General features: G+C 40.8%; 1 protein-coding gene across 1 annotated transcript in view; it reads right to left on the reverse strand.

Moving 5' to 3' along the window:
* SGPL1 (sphingosine-1-phosphate lyase 1) overlaps positions 1-19,322 on the reverse strand; it is a 44,615-nt gene that overhangs the window by 8,351 nt on the left and 16,942 nt on the right. Inside the window, exons 4-9 of the mRNA XM_090056737.1 lie at positions 18,790-18,937; positions 13,902-13,981; positions 10,798-10,926; positions 2,690-2,778; positions 964-1,069; positions 437-535 (exon numbers count right to left, since the gene is read on the reverse strand). Coding sequence (XP_089912863.1) covers positions 437-535; positions 964-1,069; positions 2,690-2,778; positions 10,798-10,926; positions 13,902-13,981; positions 18,790-18,937 — 651 coding nt within the window. The remainder of the gene's footprint in view (positions 1-436; positions 536-963; positions 1,070-2,689; positions 2,779-10,797; positions 10,927-13,901; positions 13,982-18,789; positions 18,938-19,322) is intronic.

Raw genomic sequence — 19,322 nt, forward strand, 5'->3', positions numbered from 1 at the left:
TGCATTTGGAGTTCATAATTTTACAAAAATCCATGCCAGAATGACATTACTGTCTGCTAAGATTCAAATCCAAAACAGAGCACAATATAAGCAATTTGGCAACAATGTGTAGGGGTCATATCTTCACCATTAAAGCCCTTTGTTTTCAGGACAAATTTTAAGTAATTATGTTATAAATTAAAAGAAAACCTGACAGTGCCTATTCCCCACCTGCTTTTTAGTCCAAGCAGTGTTGATTAACCCTTGATCTGTTAGAAATGGTAATCAATTTTCCAGCTAACCTGCTGCTCTACCAGATTTTTTCCAACAGCAACAAGTTCAAGACTTTTGTTGTTCTTTCAACAAAGAAAAAACTTGCCAATGATATGAATTTATTTACCCCTCTTCCTTTCAGTACATTATTACAGCAAATCTTTTATTCTAGTAAGCACTTCACCTTTGCCACGTCCTCAATGGGGTCCATAACTCCATGGGGGAACTGGGGAGCTGAGCAGACCAACATTGCTGTGTTCTTTGAAATAGCTCTTCTCATTGCCTAAAGATTTAAAGAGATGAGATGCTCACACTTCATGCACCAACTTCTAGCCCATTGGGCCGGGGGGGGGGACACGACACGACACAGCTTCCAAAATAATACAAGGCCAAGTAATCTATGGATCAGAGCACACATGAAGGACTTTCAAAGATATAAAACAAGTATCCCACGATATATTCTAAAGACCAGTGGAGAATGTTTCTGCAATTTCTAGGCATGTGGATACATTCAATTAAAATGAATGTTTAGGGCAAAGGAATGTCCTAGGTCTAAAGTGAAAAAGAGTTATTTTTTTGCTGCAATCTTAACAACAATAATGGATGTTCACAGAATTCCCTACAAAGAACACTTCTGAGAGAGAAAAGATTTCTTTCAGGAATACTGCTAGGAGTCGACAGAGGCAGTTTAGTGTTGTCAAAGAGCAATACCTGAACATCCACTTGCATGGTCTTGGTTAATGGTATGTGCACAATCTTCAACCCAAAATAATGGGCTGCTTTGTCGAATGCAGCATGAACACTCTTTGGAACCAACCTGAAAACAAATTCAGTACTTCAACCTTGGGAATGACTGCTGTTTAGTCTGAGCAAAATTCACAAAGCAGGATTTTTCTATCCCTTACCCCTTTAAAGAGAGAGGGTAGTCAGCCCACTGACAAATTTCGCCAATTGGAAAATACAGAGACAATAAGTATTTTGGGCATGTGTGTCCTTGGACTCTAGACAAATCTTATGCTAAAAGATGTACTAAAATAATATATAGTATTGCAAATATTTCAAACTTTACAAGGTATAATCAATGTTTTATACCACTAAATAGACCTGTTAATGCATTAGAAAACACATTATGTCCCACACTGCTTTAAAGACATTGCTTTTCACCTAAAATGAAAACTTCCTTCTAACAACTGAAAATTGTGCAGCATCAAAATGGTCTGTCTTGCTTAGAAAGAACACATCAAAACAGATTCCCACTCCTTTGTAAACACATTAAAGAAAAGTAACTGGCAATCTATTTTTTTGTCCAATAGATGGCAGTGGTTAGAACTTCAAAAGAAATTAATTCAGAGACTTTTATTTCTGAGACTGTCAAACAACATGCTAAAACGTTGAAATCTACAGGAATGTTAGTCAGGAAGAACGAAAGACATATTTGGAACAAGATGAAGTAACAGTGTTCTTATCCCCATGCTCAATATTTTCCCCTTAATTTATCCAAAGAGCAGGTTTTGACTACTTGATTCTATAAAGAGCAACCATGGTAGAAAGATTAAATCAATGTAGTTTCATCACATAGCAGTCAGTAATTGAATCTTTCCAAATTCCATTTCAAATCAGACAAATTTAGTGTGGTGGTTTTAGATGATTACTACCCGCTTGGTGACTGCAAGACCACTTCCAAGAAATGAGCCATGTCCACCTGCTCTCGCTCCACGAGCCACTCACTGAAATGTATTGTGTAGTTTAATTTTCACGCATGTCCACAGAGGCTCTCAAATCTGGTCTTAGGTATGCTTCTGAGAGAACACCAAGCACTACTCTAATGGCAACTGCACATGTATTTTCAGCAGGTGGCATGTGCAGAGGAAGAACAACTGGGCAGGGAGTGGTCAATCTCAGGATTACCATGGAGGAGGCATAGGCATACCCTTACCCTAATACTCAGAGCAGTCCTATACACTTTGAAATGGCTAGCAGATTGCTAAGGATAGCCCTAAGGATGAAAAGATTTGGCTACCATAGGCCAAGAATTAAGTATTAGGCAAAAATTTTTTAGGGGGATGGAAGTGAATACAATTCAGCCATCCCTAAATTTAAGCCCAAATATAACTACATTCCTATATCCCACGAATAAGACAGTCATACAATTAAATCCGAAATGACAACCTCTGAACAGTTCGGCTAATGTCATCTTGCTTTGCTTAAAGCTTTGCTTAAAGCTCTTTTGTTATTTTTCTTTATAAATCAGTTTGGGGCTGTGTCCTGCATTTGGTCTGTAAGAATTTGACAGGTGGGTGGGGACTCCAAAGGAATACAAAGAAGAAACACTCCAGTGCAGCACTGGCTCAGCTCAGTGCAACTGCTATTGTTTTTCTGGGAAAGAATAAACACATAAATCTACGAAAGCAGAAATCTGGTAGAGGGAGTCGAATACATTTCTGGGTGTTTGATTCCTCTCTCATAAGCCAGGTCCCTGTAGGCTTTACAGGCCATCAAAATGCTCTCGGTCCCGCCAGAGGTCATCTATGGTGAAAAGAAACAAAGCACTTAAATTAAAATACTTCTTCAGAAGAGGCAGACAAGATGTTAACACTTCATTACAAACTATGCCCCATACAATTTGAGGCTATACCTTCATACAAGGGCTCAAAAATCTACAACCTGAAAAGAAAACTACAAAAAAGATTAGGGTAATTTTCTAGCAGTAAAAGGACATTGCAACCAAAAACATTTATCTAAGCAAAAGTTGGTTGCAGTATGCAGACAGTTAACAGAAAATAAGCTGCTTTGTTACAAGCTGGCAGGGAGGGTTTCAATAGACTTGAGACATTAAAAAAGGAAAAAGAGTACCTGAACCGTGATTTTTGCCAGCTTGTTGTAACAAAAAAAGCTTATTACTGCAAACCACAGTAAGAGGTATACAAATAAAAGACACTCTAGAAAGGAAATACAAAGAAAATAAAAAGAAACTGCATGCAACAGAAGTTGTTTGGTTAACCTGGCATAGAGATGGACAGGTTGGAAAGAGAAAAAAACCCTAGACAAAGCTATGGAGACAATGCTTCAGGGCCATTTGACAGAAGAACAGCTGATTGCTCATGTTCATCTCAGTATAGTACCTTGAAGGTTTGTTATCTGGACCAGATGTACATGGTGAAGGTAAAGGGAGGGGAAACAAGGAGGGTAATCACTCTAGGGCAAAGCTATTCAACATCTGGCCCACAGAAGCATGGCATCCAGCCCACAGAGCTCCCCACAGGTGAGGAAATTTAGGGGCAGGAGGGAGGGGGGAACAATAACAATTAATACTGCCAACCCTCCCCTACTGCCCCAATGCCCAAGCTCTGCAGAGCCAAATCAAGGTGGCTCAGGCTGCCCCCTCACCCTACTCCACATGGCAGATCAGGTCCTAACGGTCATCTCCTCCCTTCCCCTCCTCTCCCCCACACCCTTCCACCTGGCTGGATGGGGCCACCATCACACCCACAGGATTGGGTCCATCCCACAGACAGATCAGGCACCATCTATCCACCCCACAGGGCAAAAAGATTGAGCACTATGGCCCTAGGGCAGTATCATAATGAGAAAACAGGGATAGCTCTTGTGCATACCTAGAAACAGAGCTAATGAGCCCAAGTCCAGCAAGCTACACTAGTTCCAGCTCCAGAGCTAGCTTTGTTGCGTCTGCACAGCACTGAAAATGCTTACCTTCAGCTTTTATTTGGCAGTCCTTACTTTTGGATAACCCTCCCTGGTGCAACACAAGCTTCACCATCATGTAAGAAGATCAAAAGGAGGGGAAGTGGGGAACAATGTTTTGATGCCTAAGATATAAGCTGGCCACAAAATCCCAAAAGCAATATCCGCAAATTAAAGCAGAAGTGTGACTGACAATGACTAGACAGGAGTACAGAAATTAAGAACAAATGTCACAAGCACAGAAATCCCACCACATTCCTACCACAATCTTGGACAAGCAGTGATAGCTGCTACAGGAAACAGAAGAGACAAAACGGGGGGGGGGGGAGAGGGGGGAGCTGTGTTTATTGTAAAGTAAGTCTGCTGTGTTCTCCCACCAGCACCCACCTCAAACTTTATAAGCCACGTCTGTTATCCCAACATTTTCCTTACAAGCTTCTCCTAAGCTATGTACCCATTTTCTGTGGAAAGCTGCTAACAGTTTGGGAACACTTCCCTACAAAGAAAAGGCAGGGAAATGCCTATATCATCATTAGAAAAGTTATTTGTATTGATGCAATTTATGATTATGTTATGAACTACATTTTTCTATGATCTTTGATTTGTATTATCACACACTAAGTAGTTTTTGCCACGAGGCCTGCTGTACACTTGAACAATCAATCTCTTTCCTTTTCAAACTCTTGCTGCCCTAACCTACTACACATGCCCTCTCACCTTCCATTGTGGAGCTCCCAGTCTTGCTCTTGTCCCTATTTAACCTTAGGGAAAACATCTCTCTCAAACTGAGCAGATACCTCTTTGCTTCAATATTGAGCTGAGAGCACTGGCTGGTCTACTATACATACACACACTAGAACATACACTTAAAAATGCCACAACTAAAAACTTTAGCTGACAATGCTACATTTGAAAAACTGGTTTAAAGTTATACCAGCAAAGGAACCTAACCAGAACATGCTGCAACTCCACTAGCAAGGATTGCCAGCCTGCCTATAATAGCAAACCTTTTCTAGTCTAGAAAAAAGCCTGAATCACTGTCACAAGATACAACTTCCTCTAGCATCTGTGGCATGCCAGGCAGCTGGCCAATACAGGGTGATTCAGTACACCCACAACAGTTCTCTCAGACTTATCTCTGCTCCCTTCAAATAAAAGCCACAGCACGAAGGGTGATCAGCAGGAAGGTGGTAAAACCAGACACTGCTTAAGTGTTTTTTTCTAAGCCTGTGCTTTTGGCTTTTGAAACTGCTATATTTTCTAAATCAGGAATAGAAATAGAGGTTTCAGGGGGGAGGGGGGAGGAACGAAGAAAGGAGCAGCAGCAGAACACTCCTTCACCCCTTCTCAAACTGCTGCATTTGTTTCATTGTTCATACCCTACAAACTCCAATAGTTTGGGACTCTAAAATCAAGGAACACTGATTTTTAACCTTTAGAAGATTTCCTTGTCTCACTGTCACTGCATTTCATTATGAAATCTTTACCCTACCCCTCACAATCACATTGCTTCACTTATCACAGCATCAGAATAAGAGACAAAAACTTGGAGCTGTAGGTTCTAGAAGTGAGAAATCTTCACTTGAATTGAATTCTTGCTTGGAAATATTAAAATCAATTTAGAAGCCAGTGACCAAGCTAACGAAGGTTTATCTGGGTTGTAGTACCCTATAAATAAGTGGCAGCTTTTTTCCTAAGGTGGCATGTTCTTTGAGAATATACCATGGTGGGAGCATGTTGTAAGACCCATATAAACCTATAAATGTCTCCAGTAATATATATAGAGAAGGTGATTTTCTCCATCAAACCTGACAAATTTGTAGATGGGATACCTAGAGATAAGGTGACAAAAAAATTCAGCAAATCACATTTAAACACTAATTGCAAACATGCAACTGTCTACTCAAGAAAGTTCTAAAGTGCTTGGAGCTTGAAAGGACAAGGGGAAGGAAAAAAATATGCCAAGCTTTAAAGGCAGCTCAGGAGTATCAAATCTTTCGCTTCTTCCACTTCAACTATACTCTTGGGGGAAATTAGAAAAAGGGGAAGGAAGACTTAGCAAACCTTTAGAGAAAACACTTCAGGGCTTCCTGACAACTAACATGTGAGTGCAGAATTCAGTGGAAGAGTTCAGAGTTGTCCAATTTTTAATCCTCTAGCTGAGAATGGGGACAGTATAAAGGAAAAGAGGGATGGAGGGATTTAAAATATATATCAGATACATCATATATACATGATTTTCCTTGCAATGCTATAATCAAAACTACTGTTAGTCTAATCATGATAATCTGTGATTTTTAGAAGACACAAATAAACTTTTATAGAAAACTTCTACTCTTCCAGAAATTCTAAGGGAAACCCATGCTAATTCTCAGAATCATCACTTTAAAAATTATGAGGCTTGCAGCTGTTAATCCCACCCACATATCACAGAAGAAAATCCCCACACCACAGATTGAATTTACTAGTCTTTCTGAATCATTTAAATTGGAGTCTCTTGGGAACTAAAACCACTGGTTCCTGTACCATTATTATTGTTCCATCTAATAAGTGAAGCACAAAAGAGAAAGAAGAACTTGGAAATAACTTTTCCATGTTGGAAAAAGCTAACTTGGAAAATTTCCAGAAAGCAGTGCATCATTTCAAAGTAATTCACAACATAGGGGTGAGTCTGAAGACCTCACAAGGGATTTGTAAATAGCAGTATTCAAAAATAAGAAGAGCTTCAGCAACATGTTCCTAGAATGAAGATAACTTCCATAAATAATGAACATTTAACTTAACATTCACTACTCATGATCCATTTTATTTAAATACCTGTCCAAGGCATCAGTTTCCTTACAAGTGCTTTATGCAGTCATACAGGAGAAGACCTGTAATATTCTCATGGGCTCTTATTTTTGAGACTGCTTTACAATCAAGTCAAATCTGTTTCCTTATTATAGAAAGAGAAGCACTTTCTTTTCATTCTCCATGAATCATGGTCCTGGTATTTCTCCAGTGGCATCTAACATGTTTCACATGTTCTAATAGACAGCTGCTGCAGCACCATTAGAAATGCCAGTCTGGTTTCAACTCTCTACTTCATGCATTCAGTGGGGTTACCTCAACCAGAGTGTGAAGACCACTAACACTAGACATGGGCAGCTAACATTTCTCAAAAACAGCAATTATACTCACCAAATTTACCAATAAAAACAGGATTCTCTCCAAGGTGCAATAAAAATAACCAATAGCCATATGCCCTTAAAAGGGCCAATAACAACTTAATGGCATTTTTTGTAATGTTCCTTTTTCAGTCTGCCCATTTTGTAGTTTCAATTTTTTAAGCATCTTCTTTCCTTGAATTAAGAAAAATCCCTATAGGTATTAACTGCCTCATGCTAGGCATGCCAGTACCAAGGCAAGTGACTATTTACAACAGTGACTTTAAGAAGTGGTAATATAAAAGTGTTGTTTTCAAAATTAAAAAGTGTGTATGCATGTGTGTTTGGGGAGTGGAGGGATGGAATCACTTCAGTTTGAAAGATGATCCAAAGGCACAGTTCTTTGGAACAACTATTCAGCCATCAGAAATCATGATGATATATTAAATATAAAACCTTATCTAGCAGATACTCATTTAAAATTCTGGCTCTCTCCAAGACAACTTGTCACACCATTTGCTTAGAAGAGTGTCTCCAAATTACCCAAGCCTTCCTTTAACTGCAAATTGCTTCTTGAAAGTCATTGTTTAGAAGTGTGTATCCTTTGTGACAGGAGCTGACCTGAAAGATCAGTTTCAGGAAGTTAATTAAAGAAGTCAGGTTAACCTACTAGTTTGTCTATCCAATTTCTCAGCTTTTCCACTGACCTTGTTTATAGGAGAACTGTTCAACCATTTACTATTGTCACCACTTTTCTTACACTTCTGTTTGAAATCTCAGCATGACTTAATGTCTTATTGCCTACAGCTGTGAAGCCTCATGGTATGCGCAAGGCTCATTTAATTACAAAAGACTTTAGGGAGGGGAGAAGAAAAAGGGTAGGAAACAGAGTGGAAAGGGTTCTCAAGTCATCTGTGGTAATCTTCTGGTTTTGGAGAGGGCCGTCTACTACAGCTGAGAATTTCTCTCAGCCCTCCCCTATGCTGTGCTTAACTTGCTATGTCAAGCTTCCTATAAATCAGAGACCTAAGGAAGAGTGTCTTGCATTCAAAAGCTTGTCTAACATTATGCCAACTACATAATTCAAAAAAGATATCTGCCTAAGAAATCCTTGTTGGAACCAGTTAGGACAGAGTAGCACTTCTAGAAACTACCTTCCATCCGTCTTCCCTTGCGTGCTACTACATTTTTAATGTAAAGAACTAAGCACCTAGAGAGAGCCAAAGCAGACTTTTTGTTAAATGTAGGTGTTTGCACACGCATTATACAATGAAAGCTGTAATCATCTCAGGTGTCGCAAGTTTCTGTGAATGACGTCCTCCAAAACAGGTGACAAGTACTGTAGCTCCTAGAGTTTTTCAAGACAGTCATTAAATTAGATCAATTAAAATTAAAAATAATGAAGACTGATGTGACAGGGTGTAGATCCAGACTATCCTCCTCTCTGCTGATAATCCTGTCAATGTCCTCAGCCCCATAAAATCAGACAAGATAAACAGGTGGGGTCAAGCATCTTACCAACACAAACAAGTTTGTTTGGTTTTCTCACTTTAAACCTTAAGCTGGTCAATCAGTGCAAGTACTGCAACTGAGCTGCAAAGGCACCAGCACCAATTCCATAGCTGGTTATAAACATAGGACTAGGACTATAAACATCCCCTACTATTTCATACATTCCTGTTCATAAACTGGCCAGGCAGAAGGCAGGGTGAAGTGGCACCTTAAGAGACTAACTGGTTCAAAGAGGCATAAGTTTTAATAAACAACAGCTGATGCCATCATGTTTTGTCACAGCACCTGACAAAATAAGCAGTTAGTCTCTAAGGTGTCACCCTGCCTCCTGCCTGACTTCAGGCTAACACCTCTCTACACAAACTGACCAATGTTTGTCCTTTGCCCCAACTATTCCTATTGGAAAGCTGTTGCAACACCTCTTCTGTCCTGTAAATTTCAAGACTGGATTTATCCAGTCATTTCATCCCCATCCGCTCTTGGGCAAACACTGCCATTTAGCCAAATGGCTCTTCTCCCTCTCCACTGCTTTAGCCTCAATATATTTACAGAGAATAAACATAACCCCTCTTTCCTGGTTCTGAGAACTCACTTCATCATTTACCAACAGTACCTTCCCGCAAGAGAATTAGTTATTTGCAATTTATTAGACTCTTGTAATATAGCAGCACTTACAACTAGTATGAGACTAAGGCCTCACTGTACTCAAGTCCTTGCTTTAAGAAGCTCACCCTTACCCGCATGATCCAGGGACTACAGGGCAGACCCTACAATGAGAGACTGCGGGACCTGAACCTGTTCACCCTTCACAAGAGAAGGCTGAGGGGGGGACCTGGTGACAGTCTATAAACTCATTAGGGGAGACCAGAAGGGTTTGGGAGAGACCTTATTTCCCCGAGCACCCCTGGCATAACAAGGAATAACGACCACAAGTTGTTGGAGAGTAGGTTTAGATTAGACATCCACAAGAACTACTTCACAGTTAGGGCAACTAGGATCTGGAACCAACTTCCAAAGGAAGTCGTACTGGCTCCTACCCTGGGGGTCTTTAAGAGGAGGCTTGATGCCTACCTAGCTGGGATCATTTGAGCCCACTTTTTTCTCCTGCCCTGACAGGGAGTCAGACTTGAAGATCTATAAGGTCCCTACTTCTATGATAACATAAAGACTAGAAATAAATAGTTCAGTACAAGAAACACAAAATTGGAAGTCGCCACCAAGTTCAGTCCCCTGCATTAGCAGACAATCATTTGTGACAATTCACCAAGATGACCACTTCAAACCCTTGCATAAAACTACAAGGCACAAAACCAGAATTGTCAAGGACATGCCATAAGTAAAAGCAATGGAGATGAGGACACTTCCAAATCCCTGCTAATGCGATGATAGAGTTGTAATTGTTAATGTATATAATACTTGCTGTGTTTTTAAAACCAACTAACCAATATACCCTGTTCCTAAACATTCACACCCTCTGCTGTCATACTAACATCTGGTTTACACCACTCAGTTCTACCAGTCAAAAATTTTTGCATCCACATTCCCAGCTCTCCAGTGGCAGTAGTACCCCATCTTTCTGCTGGCAGAGCAAAGCCAGTCCCCAAATGACAGAAGGCTTTTGCATTTGTAAACTTTAAGGCAGCGTAAGCTAACTTGTTGAGACTGCTATAAATTGGATAAAGACAGTATGTAAAACACCTGACTTATCACAAAACCATTTGGCACCTAGAACAGCTTGTTAGTGGTCTCACACAATAAGCCAGAGCAATAAGTAGCCCTAGTTTTGGTGAGCTGACAAATTTGTAAATCAGAGCAGTTTAAATAAGCTACTACACAAAAAATTGCTTCCAAACCAAAGTTTGTTATTTGATCCTTTACCCACCTAGCACCAGCAGAGTGATACCAGCAGAATGATACTGGTTAAAAGTATAGAAAAAGTATCAGCAAAGACACTAGGGTAGCTATAGCCATACTGCTCAAGACATTCCTTTGCCCACATACTTTGGGAACTCTTTTCTCAATGTTTCCAAAGAAGGGTTTGCCAGTATAGCTCTACTAACCAAGCTTTCTAGTATCTGTAAGGTCTCAGTCACACTGTACAAGAATAATATTAGCACAGTTTGTAGAAAGGAAGCAGGAGTGCAGAATCCAGTTAGAAGGGTCAGGTGTTAAGTGAACAACTTACAACACCACAGGAACTGGGTCCCCCATGGAAGAGCGTGCATGCCATCCTCACCACCTCTGCTTCCATCTTCCTCAAACCAGGGAATATGTCAGGATGAAGGGGATTACTCCATGCAAACTTTTCATATACCTTTAGGTAAAAAGCATTTCATTATGTTCTGATATTGTACAAAACAAAACCTAGGTTTATCATTCAATAAATCCAGCAATAGCAATCAAAACTGGCATTACATATATTACAAATGAGCTAGCACAATGAACTATGTTCAGCCATAGCAGCAAGTAACAAAAGAAACAAGGTTTAGGAGGTCAACAGCACACTGCGGAAGGTAGGTGTAGCCAGGAGTTTCTGAAGCTACAGATGAGATGACACATTCATATTATCTAACCACTGTTAATAACACCCAAGTTAGAGTACATATGGCCTGAGGCGTGTTTATGCTACAACCACCATCCATTAAGTACGGGTTTGTTTTTTTTTAAATAAATTATGAGTTCCAAGTACACCTGTTTAAAAGAAAATATATGGCTGCTTGAGGACAGAAGCTTTTGTTCTTTTAAAGATGAGCCACTAAATCTTAGTGCAAGAAGCAGTCATCAGCTTATTCTGAAAAAGTCACTTCAGAATCAGTCAAACTGTAATTATTTCATCTTCAAAGTAGATTTTGGAGTAACCACAAGTTTTATGTCTGGAAGCAGTACGACTACCCAAATACTCAGAAACAAGCATTCACAGAAGCCAGCATTTCTTTCACACACATTCTAACACCATGGCTCTCAACAAAGATAGTGGCTTTCATTTTGACTGTGGTTCTAATTTTGATCTCCACTGGCCAGAATAAGGAGCAATTCTACTGAAGTTAGGAAAGACTATCAACGGGAGTGACAACATAACCATCAAGAAAGAAAAAACAAAACAATCTTTGGAACCAAAGGTTTTAAGCACGATTTCCTACAGAAAACAGTGATGAGATCTATGCATTCATGCATCCATGAGGCAGGGAAGCAGTAGGCATGCACGCACAATTCACTGTAGCTGCTCTAAAAAGATGTTCCAAAAAAGTAAGGAGTCTAAAACCCTTGTTACGTGTTGCACTTTGAGCTGTTCAAATGTTGATCAGTTAGTACTAGCTTGAGTTTGAAGCAGTCACATGTTAAGGCTAAAAACCTGACTGTTCCCTACCTGTACAACTGTGACTTAACACTAGCGAATGGAAGAACAGGGGCCTGACTGGGAGCTACAGCTGTAAGCTGCCACTGCAGGGCTGGTGAGCCAGGACAAGCTTCTATCCCTGCTCTAGGTGGAGCAGGGGGTATGAGATGGATTGGGGTGAGTGGGGAGGGAGAACATGAGGCTGGGTGGTGGAGAGTTAATGGGATGGGGGAGGGTAATGAAATGGAAAATGGAAAGGAAAAGGAAAGGAAGTTAGGGTGGGGGAAGGGGGTGAAATAAAGGAAGGCAGCCACTGAAAGATAAAATAAAAAGTAGTAAATTTTATATGAAAATGACAAAGTAAATTAAAGAAGGTCTCATGTTTTAATAAATTGGGATTGGGATGTGGAAGGTGTTGGTTGTGCTTCCCAGAGTGGTTGGGAGGTGGGAGCAGTGAGGGAAGGCCCTTCTGAGGGAGCTACTGGCCCTGTCCTGGGAAGGAAGCTGCAGCTCATAGGGATACAATATGGCCCCAAACTTTTGTTTCCCACCTTCCTCCACCCCCCACTAGACCCTACACCTAGAGTCATCCATGCCCTGCAACCAGGCTAGCTGGCATATGCTCTGCAGGAAGTTTGTAAAGGGTTGCAGCCTTGGGGTGATAAAGTCACACTCCCAGGGGTGGGAAGGGAGTCAGATTGGTGCCAGAACCACCTCCTGGGTATTAGAGTTCAGAGGGTAGAAAGTTTGTCTACAAAGAACATAAGGGTGAGTGAGGGGGCACTACATCCCAGGATGCTGGAGGACTACAACTTGGGCAGTTCATCTATAGGGAGTGGCCATACAGTAATGGAACATGAGTTGGGTAACGTAGATAAACTGGCCCTAGAGTGGTGTAACTTTAAGATGCTTAAAATGTGCTTAAAATTAGTGTTAGGTGTCAATGTGTGGACAATCCGGGGGTTAAGAGCTCCAGAAGCTGCCTAAATTTAATGTGTAACAAGGTCCCAAGAGGACTGTCCTAAACTTTTTTCCTGGAAAGGGAAAAAAGCAGCTAGACAGACACTTGACTTGTTTAGAACCCTTTTAACCTTACCAAGGAGAAAAGTGCCAGGCTCATACATAGACTTAGCAAGAATTTAGGTCAGAAGTTCTCAAACAGGGCGCTGCAAGCTCCTTTTAAAGGTGCCAGATAATAGCACTGTTAAGTATGCAAACACCTATATACAATTCGCAGGACAAACCCACAGATTTTGCACATATATCTATAATGTCAAAAACATTCTGACCTATTGTGATCCTTCCAAGTTCTCTGCAACAGAAGAATTGCTCTATTATTTTTCTGTAGTAAAAAAAAGTATGTGAAAGCTAAGAAGTGCCTTGAGCTTAAATGGGCTGAACACTGCTGATTTAGGTGAAACCAATTTGTCTTCTCTTTTTTTTAAGCTATTCTCCAAATTTGGGCTGCACAGTACAGTTATCTCTAAGTTTCCTTTTGCCTAGACTTAACCCAAAAGGGGTTACGGTGGTATAAATAGACACAGACCAGATCAAGTAGGATTAAGCCATGGTTGCCATGTAGAATTCCTGAAATGTTGCAGAGCCCCACTTTCTCAACATTAGAAGAACACCATCAGTTTATTCAGGCACATGCAATCAGCTACTTGCTTTCACATGCCAAACTTTTTATCTAATCTGTGCTTAAGTACCTAGAATGATGATGCTTTGACCCCACCCTCCACCAGCAACCTTTGGCCATTTATCTGACTGCCCAATTGTTCTGCTAATAACACCTTCTATTTGAACCTTCACTTCTGGCTTCAGGGCTCTACCACTTTCCAAGACAAAATAATTCCTTTCAGTTCAGGACCTTATGTGAAGGGGTTTGTGGTTACTCACCCCAAAGTTTATTTGTAAATTCAACATATTGTATCGCCTGCAAGCTTGTTTACCTTCACTAGCAGATTGGTGAGTTTCTCTTCACCACTGTACACTGTCCCAGAGACTTTTCCATCCTCCCAATGTACTTCACCTGAAAAATAAGCATAAGCAGTGTAAGCTCAAATTGGCAGCAACCTTAGGATATCTAAAAGGGTAAAGAGAAAGTATGTGTCCTAGTAGCTTACCAAACCAGAAGTGTTAGCCTCTCAAGTTACTGACCAGCCCCAACTTCTCAGGCAGTCTTAGCATTAGCTCAGAATCAGAGAAGGAAAGACAATTTTCTCTAAAACATAGCAAATGTTAGAGAAAACTAAATGCCTGGATAGTTGCTTAGAATGGGGAAAACCAAGAAAAGTTTGTCCAAAAAGTTGACTTTGGAAATTATCTTGCCTCCCCCCCCACCATGATCATTGTCTATAACTGCTTGATTTGAGAGACTATTAAAAATAAGTTCTCTATAGAGTGATATTTCCAGACTGCACATGGGGGTCAAACCATTCATAAATATGAAATACTTTCTCCAGCCTTTTTCTTATTTCCCTGGTGTCATGACAATTAGCACAAATAAAATTTCATAACAACAGAGCACTCATGGCTTCCACATTTTTTGGTTTTTTGTGTTTTTTTTAATGGAATACAGTTGTTCCGTCTTGCTTAGCTACACAGCGTTCAGCTGAGCAAATTTTATGCAAATAAGAAACCTACTACTCAGTACCATTTTAAGTTCCCCAAATTTCTCCACACTGTTGGATTCTAACTACAGAATTCCACCATATTTGAGAAAGGAATTCAAAGAAGCCTGGACTGCTAAAAACACAGATTTAGCAAATGATTTCATGTAAGGCACATGCAAATGAAAGCCACCAGAGCTACATCCTTCTTTAACACCCTGACATGGTGTCCACCACCTAAGTGTTTTCTGGGTAACTTTCTAAGATTAAGCATATCAATCAATGCACATTTTCTATCAGAGTTGGTAATCAGCCAGATCCTCATACCACCACCCTCTGTTACCCTCCTGGCAGAGGGGAGTGTTTAAAATGTTCCTATTAAGGGTTTCATTCAGATATATAGCAGGTATGATCATCATTTCCTTGCCCTCATTCCAAGCAGCTTCTGAAGAAGGGGGAAGGAAGGAAGGAAGTGAACAATAAACACACACTAGTGAAAACCTCAAGAAGTGTTTGAGGGAAAAATATTACATTACATAGGACAGAATAAGTGGCAGTAAAACATCTGCAGGATATTTATTAGACAAGTTTGTATATACAGAATTGATTTTGCTTGTGTGATAATCAGGCAATTTACTCCAGATTTGGGGGGGAAAAAAAGATATAATACTATCTACTCCACAAAACCAACGTATTTTAGGAAGACTTACTGCTTCAAACTTTCTGATTAAAAGGTAACAGGTACTTTAACTTGAGTTCAAATTTTATCATAGTATCATAGTGCTTAGGGTTGGAAGGGACCTAAACAGATCATCAAGTCTGACCCCTTGCCCCAGGCAGGAACAGGTGCCGGGGTCATATCACCCCAGCCAAATATCTGTCCAGCCTTCTCTTGAAGACCCCCAAGGTAGGAGAGAGCACCACCTCACTTGGGAGCCCATTCCAGAGCCTGGCAGCCCTAACTGTAAAGTAGTCTCCTGAAGTCCAGGCTGAACCTTCTCTCTAACAATTTGTGGCCGTTATTCCTAGTAACCCCAGGTGGTGCTCAGGGAAAACAGAGCCTCCACCAATTCCCGCTGGTCCCCTCTCAGCATTCTCTTCTGGAGGCTGAATAGGTTCAGACCCTTTAGCCTGCCCCACTGCCCCCTGACCATGTGGATGGCCCTCCTCTGGACCCTCTCAGTGCTAGCCACATCCCTCTTGAAGTGCAGCACCCAAAACTGGACACAGTACTCCAAATGTGGCATGACCAATGATGCATAGAGGGGAAGGATCACCTCCCTGGACCTGCTTGTGATGCATCTGTAGATGCACAACAAGATGCTGTTAGCCTTACTGCTTTCTCACATTGGTGGTTCATGTTCATCCTGGAGTCAACAATGACTCCAAGATCCCTTTCTGCCACCGGGCTGACAAGAAGGGTGGTCCATCAGCCTATAGGCGTGTTGCTGGTTCCTTCTCCCTAGATGTAGTACCCTGTACTTTATGTAAGTCAGGGCTGTCCAACTGGCTGCCTGGAGCCTGCATGCAGCCCATGAGGGGTTAAATTGTGACCCCTGAGCTCCAACCTAGCCACCACGCTCCCCTTTTTTCCCCCCGCTGCAGTAGTAGCCAGGGGATTCAAGCTCTGCCTGTCTCAGGCCTCCCCTTCCTGCCCCTGCCCCAGAACTAAGTGCAAGCTGGGGCTCCTCAACACACAACTCAGAAATATGCCAAGGTGGAGTGTAGGGAGCAGCAACAGAGAAGAGGAGGGAGGGAAAACATGTGGTCCCCAGGGACCTGAGGTCCATGCTCCTGCTGGTGTGGCCCCAGCTAGCATAGCTTGAGGTGCATTCAGCCCCCAGCCACTTAAAACCTGGCACAAGTGAAACAGAACCAAGTGTTACACACTGTCTATGATGGAACCAAGCCAAGCAAGCACTGTAGCTTGACCCTCATGCACACTTTACAAAGGTAAGAATCACTGTAATTGAGAAGAGCAAGAGATTCCCTAAAAACACTTTGCTATTCAAGTTATTTTTCTTTGGGGGGGGGGGGAAACAAACACTCTTTTAAGCAAGAGACTAGCAGTGGGGTTACTGCTCAGAAGCAGATTCAGACTTCCCTTTAAAATATTTTCTACCAACTAAAAAAGTTAGTTAAGAGGAAACCATCTGGATTTCCTAGGCTAACTCAGCCTAGAGACAGGATCATGATATTGCACCAACCTAAATAATATTAGTAGTTTATTTAGAACTTTCACTAAAGTGAGAGAAGAATTACCACCACAAACTGTATATTATATAATAATAAAGTTACATGATTTGTGGTTATTGGTAAAAGCACATAAACAAATTACACATTCTACTAATTTAAAAGTAAAATCAAACATAATGTATGATGATACATAAAATAAACCAAATGAAGCAATATAAAACAGCAGAATAAGAGATTAAAAACCAGGATTTCTATTTGATTTTTGCCCTTATTCCTTGTACAAGTGGCATTTAAACATCTATGGAATACAGGACAAGTTGTAAGGTGATAGAGAAGAGCCAAGTTGTTTCTCCTCCATTAGCCCAGTGCTTAAAATTTTCCACTAATGAAGAGATCCATTTCCCCCTTCTTTCTTCAAAGGCTGAACAAGTCCACAAACAGTGATTTAAATCCTCCATCTCATTCTTCCAGCAAAGACATATCCTGTCCACATACGAGATCTTATACAACCTTCCCATGACAACTGAGCTCATTTGAGTGAATCGCATAATGACCTCTCATTGGTTGTGGTTTTATACTTCAGACAGGTTTCTAGGCCAAAAGAACAATTTATTAAATTTAAAAAAAAGGAAGTTTGAGAAAGTCTCACTGCTTGCATACCTATTTGTATGCCAGCCTCTAAGTCTTAAATTTATATCTTGTTTTAAACATGTGAGGAAATACTGGATCGGGAAGTGTCAGCACATTTTCAAGATCATTTGTCTAGAGGAAAGTAATGCTCAGATTTGGGGGGAGAGGGACAGAGGAGTAAGGGTGGGGGGACAGAAAACATATTTATGGCAAGACATTAGCAATGAAGCAAAATTGCTCAGAAGCAGATTTGTGCTTGCCTCTAAAATAAATTTTTCCCAATTAAAACAAAAAAGTGTCAGCCAAAAGAGATCTGTCTTGCTTTCCTGGGCTAACTCAACCTAGAGACAGTATTGTCACACTGCACCAACTTAAAAAAAAGAATCTGTTTTGGCAAGGGCAGTTAAAATATCCCACTACCAAAGTATGTAGCTTCACTAATTTTATCATGGGTTTGCTCAGGGTAGCTTGCAAGCTGCAAACACTTTTTTCCTGTAGGGATCAAAGACAATATACCATTTATTTGTTTGAGGGGGGAGAGGGAAGTGCAGGAGAGAAGGGAAGGAATTAAAGGAATTCTTTAGCCTGGAAAAGCGCAGGCTCAGGGGTGATCTGATGGCCACCTATAAGTTTATCAGGGGTGACCACCAGGATCTGGGGGAACATCTGTTCACCAAAGCACCCCATGGGATGACGAGCGCCCCATGGGTCACAAACTCCTGCAAGACCGTTTCAGGCTGGACATAAGGAAGAATTTCTTTACTGTCCGAGCCCCCAAGGTCTGGAACAGTCTGCCAGCGGAGGTGGTTCAAGCACCTACACTGAACACCTTCAAGAGTAAATTGGATGCTTATCTTGCTGGGATCCTATGACCCCAGCTGACTTCCTGCCCTTTGGGCAGAGGGCTGGACTCGATCATCTCCCGAGGTCCCTTCCAGCCCTAATGTCTATGAAATCTATGATAGTGAACAGGAGTCAAGTTTTGTCCATCTCTACCTCAGACAGCTATGAAAGTATCCCCTTCAAGTTAATAAAACAAACCAGATTTTTGCATTGGTAAACAGACTAAAGTCCTTCATTCTCCAATTAGTTTTCCAAACTCATGTTGTCTGCATTACATGTCGTGACTACAACAACAGAACAATCTTACTTTTCCAATACCTTTTGCATCATAAAACCTTCAGGTGGCTAGTGTACCTGCATGCTATCAAATACTACTGAGGTTTGACAGTTGTCATCTACAGAATGACATCATCCCTCAGTTAACACAAGAAAAAAAAAGTATTGAAGATGAAACTACCAGCCACACAGTTCATTTAACTTCATCAATACACAGCATAGTTCCAATGTTAGGCTTATGAGGCAGACCTGTGTATTCAATACTATAAGCTCACAAACATACTCATTGAGCTGTAGTCTTTCATCTTCTCTAGCAACTCATCTTGGCTGATGCCTTGTGCTGGCAGTGCTTTGATATAACCCTTTTCATCTTTCAGGAAGGGCATACTAGAGGTTACATCATCCAAAGCCTTGTTTATCTGCTTCTGTATCTAAAGGGAAAATAAAATGTCAGTGAGATGCATGCCTTTTATATCATGCACAAGGTTCACTACTAGTGCCTGGCACAAGAAGTTCATTATTAACAGCATTATTAACTCCTTAAACAAATATGGTCAAGCACTAGGTATTTTAATTCCCTTAATACCTACTTAACAATTTGAAAATAAAATTGTGTTTACCAAATGTAACAAGGTTCCCTCTACCCTTTTCATTAAAATCAAGTCCATGAGGATATAACAGTTTTTAATCTGTGCCAGTTAAAAATAAAGATACATTACATTTTGAACTAGTCTCTTTAGACATTAGATACACAGGCAGTCCTCAGACTTATGACAAGACACAGTTTTCAGGAACCAATTACAAGTCAAAACATTG

The sequence above is a fragment of the Crocodylus siamensis genome, chromosome 7 (genome assembly GCF_052110815.1).
Source record: "Crocodylus siamensis isolate JL-2025a chromosome 7, ASM5211081v1, whole genome shotgun sequence".
NCBI lineage: Eukaryota > Metazoa > Chordata > Crocodylia > Crocodylidae > Crocodylus > Crocodylus siamensis.